Source organism: Sapajus apella, unplaced genomic scaffold (genome assembly GCF_009761245.1).
Source record: "Sapajus apella isolate SASKATOON/1434 unplaced genomic scaffold, GSC_monkey_1.0 scaffold8, whole genome shotgun sequence".
NCBI classification, from domain to species: Eukaryota; Metazoa; Chordata; class Mammalia; order Primates; family Cebidae; genus Sapajus; species Sapajus apella.
Window position 1 is genome coordinate 6,893,297 of NW_022436948.1, and position 19,100 is coordinate 6,912,396.

The window sequence follows — 19,100 nt, forward strand, 5'->3', positions numbered from 1 at the left end:
TTGATGTATTTTAAATCTCATCCATATACAGTTTGAATTGTCTTCTGGATAAAATAATTCTTTTCTCATTATGAAATGTGTCTCTGGAAATGTTTTTTGTTTTGAAGCGTCTTGTTTCATATTAATATAGCTAGTTCAGCTTGTTTTGGATTAGTATTGTCATGGTGTATCTTTGTCAATTTTTCCAATTGATCTGTGTCTTTATATTTAAAATAGATTTCTTGGAGGCAATATATCAAACCTGATAACTTTTAATTAGAATTTAAGTAAAAGTATTCTATTAATTATAGAGTATTTACACTTAAGTGTTCATATGGTATGAGTTCAAACATAGAGTATTCCTATTTGTTTCTTCTTTATTCTTTTTGTTCTTTGTGTTTTTTTCCTTTTTCTTCTTTGGAATCGAGGATTTTTTTTGTATTCCATATGACCTCTACTAATGTCTTATTAGCAATACCTGTTTATTTGTATGTAATAGTTGCTTTAGGGCAGATTGTCAGTGTGTGGTTTGCAGACCCATAGGTATATCTGCATCCTTTTATGGAGTCTGCAAGGTCACAGCCATATTCAAAACAATACTTTAAAAATACAACAATTTTTTTTACAGTGTTGACATTTGTATTCATGGATCACAGGTACCGGGTAGAAATAAAATTCTGGCACTGTAGCACAAATCTTGGCTGTGGCACCAAAACACCAGCAGTTATTATATTCCTTACTGCTTTGCTCTTGAGTATATGTCTTTTTAATATTCTAGATATTAAAACTGGAAGTGTGCATAAAGCACTTCTATGTATTATGAGGTGTCTATTCTAGCTGCTGGGAACTTGAGCTATTTCTGTCCTGTGAGAGCTCTGCAAATTTTTTTGCATACTGCTTTTTAATATTTTTCCCTCAGTAATGGAGTTCTACCACATGTGAACACATATCAGTCTTTATTTATTTTTATTTATTTTTATTTTTTGAGACAAAGTCTTGCTCTGTTGCCCAGGCTGGAGTGCAGTGGTGTAATATCTGCTCACTGCAACCTTTGCTTCCAGGTTTCAAGCAATTCCCCTGCCTCAGCCTCCCAAGTAGCTGAGACTACAGGTGTGTGCCACCACACTAGGCTAACTTTTATATTTTTAGTAGAGTTGGGGTTTCACCATGCTGGCCAGTCTGGTCTTGAACTGATCTGCCCCCTCCCAAAGTGCAGGGATTATAAGCATGAGCCACTGTGCCTGGCCACATATCAGTATTTAGTGAAATAATTGATTGGACCTCATACAGATCTCTGGAGCTTTGTGTGCAATTCACTCTCCTCTGATATTCAGCCCTGCATATTTTAACATTCCACTTCCAGCAAACTCTGACCTCTGTCTTCTCAACTCAGACTTCTGGATGCTGTTTGGGTTCTCTATTTTGTTCTGTAACCTGGAAATTACCTCCAGACAGTAACCTGGAGCAGTCAAAGGGTTTGCCTCGTTGTTCCTCTTCTCTCAGGGATCACAGTCTTGTGCTGCCTGTTGTCCAATGTCTGAAAGCCCTTGTTTTACAATATTTTTTCCAGTATTGTAGTTTTTTTTTGAGACGGAGTTTCGCTCTTGTTACCCAGGCTGGAGTGCGATGGCGCGATCTCGGCTCACCGCAACCTCCGCCTCCCGGGTTCAGGCAATTCTCCTGCCTCAGCCTCCTGAGTAGCTGGGATTATAGGCACGCGCCACCAAGCCCAGCTAATTTTTTGTATTTTTAGTAGAGACGGGGTTTCACCATTTTGACCAGGATGGTCTTGATCTCTTGACCTCGTGATCCACCCGCCTCAGCCTCCCAAAGTGCTGGGATTACAGGCTTGAGCCACCGCGCCCGGCTATTGTAGTTGTTAATGGCAGAAGGACACTTGCCGTAGCAGTTAAGCTTTCATGAGTAGAACCCTCCTTCAGTATTTCAGTAGAAACAGTTAACATTCTGATATTTGAGAAGTTAACAGTTAAGTGCTCTGTGCTATGAAAGAAAAGTTACGGCCAAGTGCAGTGGCTCATGCCTGTAATCTTAGCACTTTGGGAGGCTGAGGCAGGCAGATTGTTTGAGCTCAGGAGTTTGAGACCAGCCTGGGCAATATAGCAAGCACTTGTCTCTACCACCGCCCCCAACCCCCCCCGCAAAAAAAAAAGAAAAATTATATAGGCTTAAGTTATTTTGGCTTGTGACGATTAGAAATCTTTACCATTTTCCCTTCGGTATCATGTTGTAATCTTAGAAATTTTATATTAGCAATTCTGATTAAAATCTTAACTTTTTAGATTAAGGCTCAAATTTTTGAGAGTGATTAAAAATTACTGATTTTTAAAGACAAAGTTAAGAGATACGACATTTAGCTCTTTTAAGTTCTTCATTGATTTCCATAGTAAAACAAAGGCATTAACAGTGATATGCAAGGGAGTCTTGCTCAGGTAGCAGGATAGAAACCCCCTCCTTCACCCCGTAATACTATATTTTTCAGTTTCTCTATCTGTTTTTATGGTGGCAGGTTATATCTTTGCATTCCTTTTGATTATTATCTTATTAATCTCCTTTATTTTTAATTTAATTTATTTTTTTTTGAGACACAGTTTCACTCTGTCATCCAGGCTGGAGTGCAGTGGTGCGATCTTGGCTCACTGTAACCTTTGGCTCCTGGGTTCAAGTAGTTCTCTTACCTCAGCTTCCCAAGTAGATGGAATTACAGGTGTGTGCCACCAGGCCCAGCTAATTTTTTTTGTATTTTTAGTAGAGACTGGTCTCAAACTCTTGACCTCAAGTGATCCACCTACCTTGACCTCCAAAAGTGCTGGGATTACAGGTGTGAGCCACCATGCCCTGGGTTCCCTTTTTTTTTCTTTTTTAAAAAAAGAGTTTTCTTTATAAGTGGGTGAAAGAAAGAGCGGGGAATTCTCTGGGTTTTTTTTTTTTTTTTTTTTAAAGACAAAGTTTCACTTTTGTTGCCGAGGCTGGAGTGCAACGCCGCGGTCTTGTCTCACCACATCCTCCACTCCTGGGTTCAAGTGATTCTCCTGCCTCAGCCTTCCAACTAGCTGGGATTATAGGCATGCGCCACCATGCCTAGCTAATTTTATATTTTTGGTAGAGACGGGGTTTCTCCATGTTGGTCAGGCTGGTCTCGAACTCCCAACCTCATGTGATCTTGCCCGCCCTGGCCTCCCGAAGTGTTGGGATTACAGGGGTGAGCCAGTGTGCCTGGCACCCCCCCCCCCTTTTTTTTTTTTTTTTTTTTTGTGATGGAGTTTTGCTCTTGTTGCCCAGGCTGGAGTGCAACGGCACGATCTTGGCTCACTGCAACTCCGCCTCCTGGGTTCAAGCTATTCTCCTGCCTCAGCCTCCCAAGTAGCTGGGATTCCAGGCGTGTACCACCATGCCTGGCTAGTTTTGTATTTTTAGTAGAGACAGGGTTTCTCCATCTTGGTCAGGCTGGAGTTCTCTCTTATATATTGAGTTTGTTTATATAAGTGTCTTATGGTGAGAGGACTTAGGAGTTATTTGCATGAAAATGTTAATATTTAGATATAGTTCCAGATTCCACAACCTTTTTTTCCAGCAACACTAGTGGATGAACCTGTTAAATATCTCTGAAAATTCATTATTTGAAAAATAAAGAAGCAAAGATACTTAAAATTAAATATTTTATTTTAAAAATAAAAATAAATTACTTGAAATAAGAATTATGGGTACTGGCTATGCTAAAAACATATCTAAGAGTAATTTGAGATTAGTGGGAGAGGCTTGTGTAATTACCACCATCAGTTGCACTGTTCTCTGAGGACTCTTGGGGCAGGAGGAGAGCTAAAGTTGTCGAAGGCTTAAAAAGGTCTTACCCTTACTTCCCTTTTTTTCCTCTCTTAAGACAGTAGAGAAGAAATTAAATGTCAGTGATTTTTCTCTACAATGGAAGTCACCCATAGTTGCTCTGTTCCAGTTAGAGACTCAGTAATAAGATTTTAGTGAAATATATCGAGTATAGTGAGGGGTATTAGTGTGAAACAGCATAATAAAGTTTTACAGAAATATGTTTTTATGTTTTCACTTGCAGGAATTTCAGAGGCTGCTTTTAAGTTTTTATAGTATTTAGTCCTCTACAGGAAGACTTTTGTTGGTTTTGAATCTTTTTTCTCTGACTTGTTGGCGAATGTGTAGAGTATCTTTTTAAACTGGTTATTTTTCAAAAATGGGAATTCTGACCATTGTTAATGTATTTTAATTTGTATCATAATGAATTGTTTTTGTTTTCTGCTTTTATATGATGATATATTCATTAACTGAATTTGTAGGTGATGGAGAGGTAATTGAACAAATTATAAGTCTGCAAACCAATGATAATGATGAACGCAGCCCAGAATCGAGTATTCTTGATGGAATGATAAGACAGTTGCAGCAGCAGCAAGATCAGAGAATGGGAGCAGATCAGGATACTATTCCAAGTGGACTTTCACATGGTGAAGAAACACCCCGGAGAGGTAATAAATAATGAGAAATATTTTACTTGAATATGACTGCATTGAAATTAAAGAGTAAATGAAGTCTTTGGCAGGTACATGTGATGTGAGAAACCTAAGTAAACAATGTATTTTTACAACTTAATTAGCAGTTTGAAGATAACTTTATTAGGTATAAGACGATGTAGTAACAAATGGGTATTTCAAGTACTGCTGAAGCCTTTTATGCTCTAAAAACATAGTATTTACAAAATTGTGTTAAACAGGAACGAATAACAAATTGGTTTTTAAAAGAAAACAATAGTTCTAGCCTTTCTTTGCTTTAACGTTTGTAATTTTTGAAAAACGGAATTGGGTAGAGTATGCTTTTTCTTATTTAATTAGAAAGTTTGAAAACTTAGTGAGTTTTCAGTGTTGAGTCCTTAAAAGTAGAAGTAGATAGTAGAAATAATTTAGAGGACATGTGATTGTTATGTAAATGAAAACGAATCCTGGGAAAGGTAAATGTTTGCTCATGATTAGAGGCACTGCTTTAAAATGCTAGTAGTGCCACAGAAGCAGTCCTTGCCATCTCATGCCTGCCTGGAGCACTTAGTCACAAACTTAAATAACCCAGCCACCAACTTAAATATCTGCTTAAAATTTTTTTATTTTGGCCAAATGTTTCTACTTGCCTGTTGTAGAATTTGCCTTTTCTGTTATGTGCTCTTAATCTTGTTTTGTAATGGAAAGTAATGGGAAAATAATTTACAGAAACCTACTTTGAACAAGTAAATTTATAGTCAGGGAAGTATGCCTTTATGTGGAGAAGGAAACTATTTAAAATATATTTGCTCAAATTTATTTCTTAGCTCTCTGTCACTCAGTGCTGTTCTCTAGATGGTTTGTTCAGATCTGTTTACCCTGTCACTGTTTTTTTTTTTCTCCCTGTTTTGAGACAGTCCGACTCTGTCACCCAGGCTGAAGTGCAGTGGGATCTTGGCTCACTGCAACCTCTGCCTCCTGAGTTCCAGTGATTCTCCTGCCTCTGCCTCCAAAGTAGCTGGGATTGCAAGTGTGTGCCACTATGCCTGGCTAATGTTTGTATTTTTTAGTAGAGATGATGGTGTTTCACTATGTTGGCCTGTCTGGTCTCCAACGCCTGACCTCAAGTGATCCACTCAGCTGGAGTTTAGAGCTGATCTCAGCTCACCACAACCTCTGCCTCCTGGGTACAAGTGATTCTCCTGCCTCAGCCTCCTGAGTAGCTGGGATTACAGATGTATGCTGCCATGCCTGGCTAATTTTTTGTATTTTTAAAAAGCCAAAGAAAAATACAGGCTGGTAGGATATATTACCTACGGCGTGGTGGCAGATACTTATAATCCCAGCTACTCAGGAGGCTGAGGCAGAGAATCACTTGAACCCAGGAGGCGGAGGTTGCGGCGAGCTGAGAGCGTGCTACTGCACTCCAGCCTGGATGGCAGAGTGAGACTGTCTCAAAAGATTAAAAAAAAAAAAAAAAAAAAAGAAAAAAGAAAAACAAAAAACCCTCAAGCCTTTGTGTTAACTTGTTTGGGCAAGTTTGTCAGACTGCCACAAGTTCAGATTATGATTTCTAATTCAGTTTCCTCTTTGTTTCTAGTCCAATGTGATTTACAAGTTTCATTTTTCATTTAAAGTAGTACTTTTTTTCTCTTAAATTTACAGCATAAGACTTTATTTTTTTATTTTGGAAAGAAAGGTTGGAAGGAGTATACAGTAAACACCCATGTATTCTTTAACTAGATTCCTTATATTACTATACTTGCTTTAGCTTTTTTTAATGTATGTGTGCACACACACATTCCTGTATATTTTTTTCTGAAGCATTTAAGACTTGTGACACTTTATACCTTAATGCTTCATCCTGTATCATCCAAGAACTAGAGATATTCTCTTACATAACCATAATACAGTTATCACATTCAACAAGCTGAATGTGATAATGTTGATATATAGCCCTGTTACTTAGTTTTGAGTCCTTACTTACACTTACCCCATTGTCCCAATAATTGTCCTTCCTCATGCCTTTTTGTTTTTAATTTAAGATTTAATCAAGCCCTACTCATTGCATTTAATGATTATTTCTTTTAATCCTGGAAAGTTTCCTCAGAGCACTGGTACTTTGGAAAGGTTCAGGCCTGTTATTTTCACAAGATTTCCCGTAATTTGGGTTTGTTTGATTATTTCCTCCCTGACTCAGGTTAAACATTTAGGCAGGAATGCTGAATAGTTGATGCTGTGTCTTCAGTCTGTCATGGCAAGAGGCACAAGATATGTAAATGCATTCTTCTGCACCTACTGTATTGCCTTAACAGTATATTCTAGGAATCTATCAGTTCACAGAATTTTTCATCCTTTTTTTTTTTTTTTTTTTTTTTTTTTGAGACGGAGTTTCGCTCTTGTTACCCAGGCTGGAGTGCAATGGCACGATCTCGGCTCACCGCAACCTCCGCCTCCTGGGTTCAGGCAATTCTCCTGCCTCAGCCTCCTGAGTAGCTGGGATTACAGGCATGCACCACCATGCCCAGCTAATTTTTTGTAGTTTTAGTAGAGGCGGGGTTTCACCATGTTGACCAGGATGGTCTCGATCTCTTGACCTCGTGATCCACCCACCTCGGCCTCCCAAAGTGCTGGGATTACAGGCTTGAGCCACCGCGCCCGGCCTCATCCTTTTTTTTATAGTTTCATACTCCTCTTCCATGTGGAGTAACTAATCTTCATAATCTGTTTGTGGGAATTTAGGTTGTTTCTTATACTTTGCTGTTATAAGTGGTGTGATAAATAACTTTATGCATGTTTTTTCAAATTGTTGGAGAATAATGCTATGACTTGGGCAGTTAAATTTAGAATTTATATTTATTTCCCAATTCAAAAATGTTTCTTCAATATATGGTATTTTAATATAGATGTTTGGTTTACTAGCGGGGCATTTAATGTCATTTGAAGTTGGTGAAGCATAGTGTATTCTCTAATGCACATTGGTACACATATGACTGGTAAATAGAGTGTGGTACATAGAAGAGTGCAGAAGTTGTGTTCACTCGTGGGTTTTTCCCTAGGCAAGAAGAGCTGTCATAGCTGGAGTAGTGCTTGTTAGTCTCCCACAAGAATCGATATAACCCTCAGTTTTTCTGTTGCATTAGCCGTTTCACCCTATAATGTAAGAAAATGAACACTTTGCCTAGGACTTGCTCCTCAGAGGCTAGTCTCTGGCTTCTAGCTCATGGGCGGTTGCTCAGTCTCTTGTACCCATCTTCACAGCAGCCCCTCAGGCTCAGAGCTTCGCTGTTGTCTTCATTGCCTCATCACCCACTTGCCCAGCTCTATTTTTAGCACCGCTGGTATTTACCACAACATTTTACTTGTTTGACCTTTTTAATAACCACCTTGACAGCTACTTGCCTTGGTGGCTCAGATTATCTCTTGAGAATCATGATTACTATTGTAAGAGCTCTTGTTGTAAAACCACCTTGATTTCAGGTATCTGTTTTCAGTGCAAATTTTTCCAAAAGACTTTTTTAAGTGTGCAATTTTGAAGAAGGCACAGTTTTTAGGAATGCATGTATAATGTAATGTGAAATGTTTGTACATTTTATAATTTCAGAAAGTCTAGTAAAAATTGAAATTGAGGTTTAATAGTTAATGTTTGTTCAGTATTCTACATTTTGATCTTAGGCATGTTAAGATTCTGTCTGGCTGGGTGCAGTGGCTCTTGCCTGTAATCCCAGTATTTTGGGAAGCGTTGGTGGGAGGATTGCTTGAGGCTAGAAGTTTGAGACTAGCCCGGTCAACATAGTGAGACGTTGTCTGCACAAAAAATAAAATAATAAAAACTTAAAAGAAGATTTTTCTCATAAAGTTTTTTCAGAAGATACTATCTTATTTCTTTATTTTTGGTGTGTGTCTTAGGCAAACATATGCTTGTTACATGCTAAACGTATTTTAGTTTAAGCATGTATTGGAATGACCTCCTGATCATTTTTTCCTAGGTTTTAGAAGACTGAGCTTAGACATTCAGTCTCCTCCAAATATTGGTCTGCGTCGTAGTGGACAAGTTGAAGGTGTTCGTCAGATGCATCAAAATGCTCCACGCAGTCAGATTGCTACAGAACGTGACCTGCAGGCATGGAAGCGAAGAGTGGTTGTACCAGAGGTACCACTAGGCATATTTAGGTTTGTTTTAGGATATCTATTTTTAATGTTTCTATCTATGAAAATATATTCATATGGTTATTTACACATTCTGCATTCCATTAATTGTGTAAATAATTGTATAAATATATTAGTAATGAGTGGGAATCTTACTGTTTTAATTGTCTTAGGAAAATGGCAAAATTATTCTCTAACTTTTTTTTTTTACTATGGTAAAGGCTATCAGACCCAGTCTTGTTTCATCCATACGCACGCACCCACTTTTGTCCTTTCAGTAATATTTTGAAAGAAATCCTAAACATATTATTTTTGTCCATATGCATATTAGTGTGTATTTCTAAAAGATAAGAAATTAAAATATAACCATGATGCCGTTACCATACCTTAAGAAAATAATTTCTCAGTATAACCAAATATTCAGGCTGTGTTTAAATTTCCAGTTGTTTCAGATGTCATAAATGTTTTCAGTTTTTTGCAAGACTGCTTTATAAGTGGTATAATTCTGTCAGAAGGCACACATAAGTAGCCTCGCTTTTTGTGATTTTAGTAGCTATCAGTGCTTAATGTCTAGATTCATTAATTTATTAGCTGTTATAAAATTGTGATTTTTACCTCTATGAAAGTTCCTTCATTTATTATCTTGGACATTTCTAAAAAAGAAATCTACCCAACTATACTTAATTGTCCAGTAGCAAAGTTTGTATAAGAAAGGCAGAGTAGATGCTTGATTATTTTGCTTTATTTCCCCTCAAAATAAAGATTTATTCCATTGTGTGTGTGGTTTTAATGTATAAATCACATAGCTAGGGTTTAACTTATTTCTGATATTCTTTATTGATGTTTTTTAAATCCTCTTGAGGAGCCTCTTTTCAGGGTTCTCTGTCCTTTCAAAATGACTAGTAGTTTTTCATAGCACACTTCGAGGGGAAGATGTTATAGATCATCTTGTAATTTTTTTTTTCTTTTACCCATTCGCCTAATACACTTAAAATTTTTTGACTTATATCTGAAATTAGTCTTTTAAGCAGCCCTATTTTCTTTTAGTAAGAAATGATATTTCATTATAATATGGGTGGTAGGGTCTTTGGTGCCGAGTTATAATGTATTGATTTGAGTTATTGGAAACAGCAAATACTTTTTTCAGTGATATCTAAAGTGTTTCAGTATTTTCTCATGTTTGTGTCTCATAATAACTAATATCTTGAAGATAATTTTGTAAATTTATCTTTGTGTTTTTTTATGTTTAACCAGAAGAGTTTCAGTGAATGCTGAGCGGTATTAGATAGTACTTATGTATTGTTCTGTGAATTTGGGAAGGTTTTCTAGGTATACTAGAAAATTGTGAAAAGCCAAATCTGGAATTGTGATGAGAAATGCAGAAAATCTTTATGCATATAGTATGCTATAATTAAATTTTAAATTGGTGTCTAAGTCTTATGGTCATCAGACCCCAAAGTGTCATTTTGGGATACTTTTCATTATCAAAACCAAGGGAAGTAAACAGGTATCAGGAGAGAAAGACCTCAAAAATTAGTTTCTTAAACACACAGGCATTTATTTTCTTATCTAAAGGAAGACTAGAAATAATCTAAGGCTGGAATAGTGGTCCCACAGTTATTCCGGAACGTAGGCTCCTGTGTTTCTCATCTCCATCATGGAGCTTAGGTTCTAGTCTTTTTTTTTTTTTTTTGGGTGGTGAGGGGGGGACCAGTGTTTCGCTCTTGTCACCCAGGCTGGAGTACAATGGTGCGGTCTCAGCTTACTGCAACCTCTGCCTCCTGGGCTCAAGTGATTCTCCTGCCTCAGCCTCCTGAGTAGCTGTGATTACAGGCATGTGCATCACACCCAGCTAATTTTATATTTTTGGTAGAGATGGGGTTTCACCCTGTTGGCCAGGTTGGTATCGAACTCCTGACCTCAGGTGGTCCACCTGCCTCGGCCTTCCAAAGTGCTGGGATTATAGGTGTGAGCCACTGCATCCAGCCTTGGCTTCTAGTCTTAAAGCCACCGCATAGTCTGAGATTGCTGCTGAAGCTGTAGCCATTACATACCTGTATTTGTGATGTGGGTTGAGATTAGAAAAAGAAAGATGTTCAGATGTCAAAAAGAGCATTTCTAGTCAAGAGAACTTTCTTCAAGTAGCCGTGTAGCATTTCTGCTTATAACTCACTGACTAGAATGTTGTCATTTGACCATACTAAGCTAAGGAGGAGAGTAGGTAACACAGTGTCTATTTAGAGCAGCAAAGAGCCTGGATAAAAATTGTGATTGTGTTTCTAAGGAAGAAAAGGAGGAATGGGTTTTGTGAGCCAGCTAGCTATCTGCCATGATTTTCACACAAAAGAAACATAGCCCTTTCTAACATTGTATTCTAGAATAAAGCTCATGTGAGATTTTTATAAAGGCGATACTTGATTGAGATGTGGCGATGAGTGCCCATGGAAACAAGTCCAGTAGTGGAAACAAGGGTGAATTTTGCATAACTGTGTGCTGGGATATTATTTGATAAGGATCAAGAGTAGTATTTAAAATTTGTTTGCTGACTATAAAAGTTTGTGTCCATTGTGAAAAATTTAGGTAATAGATAAAAACATAAAGGTAGTTGATGGCTGTGCAGAGCTATAAGCATATAATGTTGCTTACCAGTAGAAGTAATTCTTTTTTTTTATTTTTATTTTTTGAGACAGAGTTTCGCTCTTGTTACCCAGGCTGGAGTGCAATGGCACAATCTCGGCTCACCGCAACCTCCGCCTCCTGGGTTCAGGCAATTCTCCTGCCTCAGCCTCCTGAGTAGCTGGGATTACAGGCACGCGCCACCATGCCCAGCTGATTTTTTGTATTTTTAGTAGAGACGGGGTTTCACCATGTTGACCAGGATGGTCTCGATCTGTTGACCTCGTGATCCACCCGCCTCGGCCTCCCAAAGTGCTGGGATTACAGGCGTGAGCCACCGCGCCCGGCTAAGTAATTCTTTTTGTACCTAGGATTCAGGCACATAGTTTGTCTTGATCCAATAATGGTAGAAACTGGATTCATTATAAATTTTTTTTTTTCAAGATGGAATTTTTGCTCTTGTTGCCCAGGCTGGAGTGCAATGGTGCAGCCTCAGCTCACTGCAACCTCCGCCTCCTGTTCAAGTGATTCTCCTACTTCAGCCTCCCGAGTAGCTGGGACTACAGGCGCCCGTCACCATGCCCTGCTAATTTTTTGTATTTTCAATAGAGATGAGGTTTCACTATGTTGGCCAGGCTGGTCGAGAACTCCTGACCTCAGGTGATCCGCCCGCCTTGGCCTCCAAAGTGCTTGGATTACCGGCATGAGCCACCACTCCTGGCCGGAAACATACAGATATTAGGTGGGACTTGCATTGGGCTGCAAGTTGAAAATCTTGTTACATAGTTCCCTAAACATATAAAGTGGTGAACCTGACAACTTGTGAAAGTTTGAGTCTACTTTAGAAATCCCCATTGGATAAAATAATATGTCACTGTAATCTTGAGTGCGGGCTCTCAGGCATACTTAGAGAAAAATGCAATTTTCTTAAAAATCAGTTTTTGTCCTTAAAATATTTACACTCAGTCGAGTGTCCAGTTATACCTTGGAGCATGGTCAAGATGTCAGTATTAAAACTTTTTCCATTGAGATGTTAAATGAAACAAAAACATAAAAGCCATGTGTTTTTAATAATGTCCCTTTTGTAGTAAAGGAAGTCTTTCCCAGAGAAACAGAATGATTTTTAGTACCTTCTTCATGGTGGCAGGTCCTTTGCTTTGAAATTGGTCACAATAACAATCTTCTTCTTGTATCACATGAATGAAATATAGGTGGTAAAAAAAACCGGTAACATTGCTATTCTTGTTTCTATAAATTATCAAACGTGGTTTGAATAAAAGTGGAGAAGGCAGACTCTTTGCTTATTTTTTCTTTAGAGAAAGGAATTGCAAACTGGAAAATCATGAGGACATTTTAAAAAGCTATTATGGGATATCCTGTTTGAATTGGTTCGAATAGGACCAATCAGAAAACAAATGAATGAATATTTTTGCATCACATATGAAAAATAGGTTCTTCTAATTGCCTCTGAGATTTTATTTATATTCATATAAATTTTTAACAAGCTTTGCCTTAGAGATTTTGTGTATTAATTTTAAAAGTATATAAATTTATTCATAGAATCAAACCAGTTTTTATTGTTTATATCCTTTAGTTATCCAACAGTTCAGTAGTTAATATAACTGGGTATTTACATTTGTAGGAAGCTGGAAGACTTCCGATTAGAGAAAGGTGAAGAGGAAAGAAATCTTTATATCATAGGAAGAAAAAGAAAGACTCTCCAGCTCTCACATAAGGTAAGGTAAATTTTGTTTTCTTAGCAAATTAATAAAACTATCAGTAACTTTCATCTGAACTGGAGTACTTATTAAGGTTTTCTGTTTGGGATTTAAAATAGTAGACTTAAGTTTATATAGCAGTTAGAAAGGAGTAGTTAGAAAACTTTTGAAAAATTGCCTAGTGCCTAACAGTGATACTGAGTTCTTAATTTTAGTTAATACATTATTTGATTCTGAATTTTCATTTGGTTCTTTTTTTTTTTTTTTTTAAGGGTTTTCAGTTATCTACTAAAGTTCTCATTGTTTTAATTACTTGGAAATGAACCATAGCTATTTTAAAAACTGAGGTCAGATAATTTCATTTTTTCCATGTTATGTTTCCCCGTGGACCATTTTCTATTGCCTGTTGATTTTTGTCCTTTTTAATAATATTTTTGTTTCTTTTTTGATTGTTAAATATTTGTTAGAAAAGATTTGAAGCGCAGGATGGCTATGTCCCCAGAGAAGATTTACATTTGCTTCTGGCAGCCTGCTAGGACCACTCTCAAGCCTATATTGCCTTATCCAAACAGGCATGGGCTTTAGTTCCGTGGGATTACTGTTCTATCTGTAGTTTACTTACAGGTCTAGGCTGTAGCCCTTTGGGCTAACAGCCAAAGCCTGGGAGATTCCCCTACACTTAGGCTATGAATTGCAATTTTTATTAATCTAACTCATAACTTAGTCTGTGTTTTTTGCTTTCTTGCTAAACCTTTCAGCTTCCTCTTCCAGAATGAAATTCTAGGATTAAAAAAAATATATATACATTATGATGTTCATTGTGGGCAAAAATAATAAAAATAAAAATATATACACATATATCTTCTCTTTTTGATCTTGGTTCTGTAGTTCGTCATAGCCTTTGTAGGCATATTGTGCCTTTAAACAGATTTGTTAAAAAATACGTTTTGCCAGATTTTCGAGTTTTCTTTTTTCTTTTTGAGATGGAGTCTTGCTTTGTTGCCCAGGCTGGAGTGCAGTGGCATGATCTCAGCTTACTACAGCCTCTGCCTCTGGATTCCAGCAGTTCTCCTGCCTCAACCTTCTGGGTAGCCGGGATTACAGGCGTGTGCCATTATGCTTGGCTAATTTTTGTATTTTCAGTAGAGAAGGAGTTTCTCCATGTTGGCCAGATTGGTCTCTAACTCCTGACCTCAGGTGATCCACCTGCCTTGGCCTCCCAAAGTCCTGGGATTACAGGTGTGAGCCACTGTGCTCGGCCAGATTTTCTAGCTTTTTTTAGTGAAAGTTTGGTCCATTTCCGTGTTAACCTGTTATCACTCATGAAACTCATTAATACAAGTTTTTGTCGAAATCAGTACTGACAAGGAAAATTCAGTTCATTTTGAGATCAGCCAGTGATAATGTTGAAATTCTAAAACTGACCAATGCTCATTAGACAGATGGCTACTCATGTGAAAATTGGTTTGTCCATCATTTAAGGAACATGCGCTCATTGGGTAATCTCATCTGCCTTTGGTGGTTTGGGAATTGCATGCCTTTAAAAAAAAAAAACATAATTATTTGGCTAGTTTTGAAAGATTATTCTGTTTTGATGAGAATATGTTTAAAAAATTCAAAACTGAAAAGTACAGACAAATTATCTAAAAATTTAAAACCTGAAAATACTTATGGTTAGTATTTGAACATTAAAAAAACACTTTTAGCTTCAGGGATATATGTGCAAGTTTGTTATATAGGTAAATTGTGAGTCACGGGTTTAGTGTACAGATTACTTTGTTACCCAGATAATAAGCATTATACTTGATATGTAGTTTCCTGGTCCTTATCCTTTTCACCCTCTACCCTCAGGTAGGTTCTGATGTCTGTTTTTCCCGTCTTTTTGTCCATGTGTACTCAATGCTTGGGTCTCACTTGTGAGTGAGAATAAGTGGTATTTGGTTTTCTATTCTGGTGTTAGTTTGCTTGAGATAATGGCCTCCAGCTCTACCCATGTTGCGGCAAGGGACATTATCTCATTCTTTTTTTGGCTGGGTAGTATTCCGTGATTTATATGTACCACATTTTCTTTATCCAGTCTACCATTGATGAGCATTTAGGCTGATTCCATGTCGTATGCTATTGTGAATAGTGCTGCAGTGACCATAGGTGTGTATATGTTGTTATGGTAGAATGAGTTATATTTTTTTGGTTATATACCCAGTAATGGGATTGTTTGGTCGAATGGTAATTCTTTTTTAAATTATTTGAGAGACTGTCAAACTGCTTTCCGCAGTGGTTGAATTAATTTACAGTCCTACTAGCAGTGTATAACCATTCTCTTTTCTCGGCAACTTTGCTGGCATCTGCTATTTTGGGATGCCTCCCCCCACCCTTTTTTTTTTGGAGATAGGGTCTCATTCTTGTCCAGGCTAGTGTGCAGTGGTGCAGTCATGGCTCACTCACTGCAGCCTCGACCTCCTGGGCTCGAGTGATCCTCCCTAGTAGCTGGAACTACAGGTTTGTATCACCATGCCCAGCTAATTTTTTGTTTTTTTGTTTGATCTTCTTTTTATTGTTGTTGTTTTTGTAGAGGCAGGGTTGCTCCATGTTGCCTGGGTTGGTCTCAAACTCCTGGGCTCAAGCAATCTGCCTGCCTTGTCCTCCCAAAGTGCTAGGATTATAGGTGTGAGCTACGACACCTGGCCTTGGCTTTTTAATAATAGCCATTCCGACTAGAGTGAGACAGTATCTCATTGTGGTTTTGATTTGCATTTCTCTGATGAGTAGTATGTTGAGCATTTTTTTCTCTATACCTATGTGTATAGATATTCAGACATTCCTTGAGAGGTTGGTTACTACATCATAATAAATGAATATATATTTTTTATTTGAGATTTATACCTTTAAGGTGACATCCTATTCAGGTTATTGTTATTTTCCTTCATTTGTGGTAAACCAGTTGACTTACAACATAGTTTGAAAAATGCCCATCTAATGTGCATTTTCTCATGTTTTCTAAGGACTTTAAAAGTAAAATTACTAAGCTTGAGTTAAAACTGTATGGCAAAAATATTACTTCTTTTTAAGCCTTTATTTTTTCATTTTGCCTTAAATCCTTTTGGAAACTTGACAGAATGCCCATTTTGTTAATACTGTCCGTATTTAGGTGTTGATTTTCATTTGCATGTTTCTCTCTGTTTCAGTCAGATTCAGTGGTTTTGGCATCACAGTCTAGACAAAGGACATGTAGGCGTAAATATCCAAATTATGGTAGAAGAAATCTTAGCTGGCGCCAGTTATCTTCTGGAAATGAGTCTTCAAGCTCCGTAAGACATGTGAGTAGTAAAACTTTAAAATGTTTTAAGATAATCTTATATGAATTTGTCTTAATTCTTTACTTTGAATGAATATACCCCAACTTTATATGAAAATACAGCATTCTCCAGAGGTTAGTATAAAATTTCACATTTTGAATGTTAACAAAAACATTTAATGACTAATTTAGTCACACACTGTATACTTGTGCAATCCAGTGATTTTAGATATTGAGCATCCCAACTCAAATGTGAAATGCACCAAAATCTGAAACTTTCTGAGTACAAACGTGATGCTCTACTGTGCATCAGATTTCAGATTTTGGATTTTTGGATTTGGTATGCTCAGCCTAGAAGTACAAATGCAAATTTCCCGAAATATGAAAAAATATGAAATCTGAAACAATTCTAATCCCAAGTGTTTTGGGTAAGGGGTATATAACCTGTAGTATATTGACAGAATTGGGCCATCTTCACCCCTATTAAAGTTTAAAACATTTCGTCATCCCTAAAAGAAATGCTATTCCCATTTGCAGTCACTTGCCATTCCTTCCCTCTCCTCTAGCCTCTCACTATCACTAATATACTTTCCTTTTCTGCATGTGCCTGTTCTGGACATTTTATATGAATGGGCTCTTTTTTTTTTTTTTTTTTGATGTGGAGTCTCCCTCTGTCTCCAGGCTGGAGTGCAGTGGCACAATCTCGGCTCATTGCAACCTCTGCTTCACAGGTTCAAGCGATTCTCCTGCCTCAGCCTCCGGAGTCGCTGGGACTATGGGCACGTGCCACGATGCCCAGCTAATTCTTGTATTTTTAGTAGAGATGGGTTTCACCATGTTGGCCAGGATGGTCTCGATCTCTTGACCTCATGATGGTCTTGTGATCCGGCCTTCCAAAGTGCTGGGATTACAGGTGTGAGTCACTGTGCCTGGCCGGATGGGCTCTTAAAATACGATTTTGTGACTGGCTCGTTTGACATTGCATAATGTTTTTAAGGCCGATGGTGTGTAGCATATATCAATACTTAATTCTTTTTTATTTTTTATTGCCTGGTAATACTTCATGGAATGTACTATATTTTGTTTATCCATTTATCAGTTGATGGACATTTGTATTGTTTCCACTTTTTGACTGTCGTGAATAGTGCTGCTTATCAACATTAATCACAGGTTTTTGTTTAGACATATGTTTTCACTTCTTTTGGGTCACGCTAGGAGATGATATGCTGGGTATTTTGGCAACTTGTATGTTTAACTTTTTGAGGACCCACCAGACTTCTTTAGACTGGCTCTACCATTTTATATTCCCACCAGCAATATGAGATTTCAGTTTCTCTACATTCTCACCAATGATTATTATCTTTCCATTTTATTTAAGCTATCTTAATGGGTGTGAAGTAGTATCTCTTGGTTTCAGTTTGCATTTCCCTAATGACCGGTAATGTTGAACATGTTTTCATGTGCTTATTTAACATTTGTATATATCTTTGGAGAAATGCTTATTCAGATCTTTGCTTATTTTTCACTTTTTTTTTTTTTGGTCTTTTTATTGCTGTAAGAATTCTTTATTCTGGATACAGTTGATTATTAGATATATGACTTGTATAAATTTTCTCTCATTCTGTGGGTTGTCTTTTCTCTTCTTTGGTGATGTCTTTTGAAGGATAAAAGTTTTAAATATTGATGAAATTTATTTTATTTTTTCCTTAGTAGCTTGCTCTTTTGCTGTTGTGCCTAAGTCTTTGTTTAATACCTTTGATTGATTTTTAAGAATTATATGTAAGCTGTTGGTCTTCATTTTGATTTGAGGGAGAAACCAAGTTTTTTCATAAAGAGTATTGAATAGGCCAGGTGCAGTGGCTTACGCCTGTAATTCTAGCACTTTGAGGCCGAGATGGACAGATCGCCTGAGGTCAGGAGTTTGAGACTAGCCTGGCCAACACGGTGAAACACCATCTCTACTAAAATACAAAAATTAGCCAGGCATAGTACTGAGTGCCAGTGATCCCAGCTACTTGGAGGCCAAGGCAGGAGAATCACTTGAACCTGGAAGGCGGCAGTTGCAATGAGCTAAGATTGTGCCACTGCATTCCAGCCTGGGTGACAGAGCAAGACTGTGTCTCAAAAAAAAAGGAGTATTTAATATTATGGCATTAGCATTTCCTGATTTAGTAATATTTTGAGGAATGAGGTGTTATGTATGACTGAAAAGTTCATTTAATTGCCTTATGATGCAGTAGGTTAGTAGTCAAGCATGGGGTTTGACTTTAAATCCAAAATCTTTTACTTTGCCACGTTGCTTAGCTTTTCTGCACCTCTGCCTATGTAATATGTACCTCAGAGGTATGAGAATTAATTAATAATGTAAAGTGTTTAGTGCCTAATAATGTTAGCTATGATTATGATTAAAACCATCAATGTAAACTATTTTTATTTTTTTGAGATGAGGTCTTGCTCTGTTGCCTAGGCTGTAGTGCATGGTACAGTCAGGGCTCACTGTAGCCTCAAACTCCTGGGCTCCAGCTATCCACCTGCTTCAGCCTCCCAAGTAGCTGAAATTAACAGGAACAAGCCAGCCTGCCTGGCTAAACTATTATGTAATCAAAATGTTTTAGCATTCCGTTTTTTTTTTGAGGTGGGGTCCTGGCTCTGTTGCCCAGGATATAAATATAAATAGGAAGTAGTTCTTTTATTATCTGTCATTTTTATGCTGGCTGACCTTTTTCTTTTTTCTTTTTCTGCATATATATATTTACTCCGAAGCTTCTGTGTGTAACTTCCATTGTATGACTTAAGCAATTGGATAGTCAGGTTATATCATGGTTTGGAATA

General features: G+C 37.5%; 1 protein-coding gene across 3 annotated transcripts in view; it reads left to right on the forward strand.

Annotated features, from left to right (window-relative positions):
* Positions 1-19,100, forward strand: part of BRWD1 (bromodomain and WD repeat domain containing 1) — a 137,922-nt gene that overhangs the window by 51,552 nt on the left and 67,270 nt on the right. For all 3 annotated transcript variants that reach the window (XM_032276862.1, XM_032276864.1, XM_032276863.1), the window contains exons 18-21: positions 4,302-4,487; positions 8,480-8,663; positions 12,898-12,991; positions 16,159-16,290. In XM_032276862.1, coding sequence (XP_032132753.1) covers positions 4,302-4,487; positions 8,480-8,663; positions 12,898-12,991; positions 16,159-16,290 — 596 coding nt within the window. The remainder of the gene's footprint in view (positions 1-4,301; positions 4,488-8,479; positions 8,664-12,897; positions 12,992-16,158; positions 16,291-19,100) is intronic.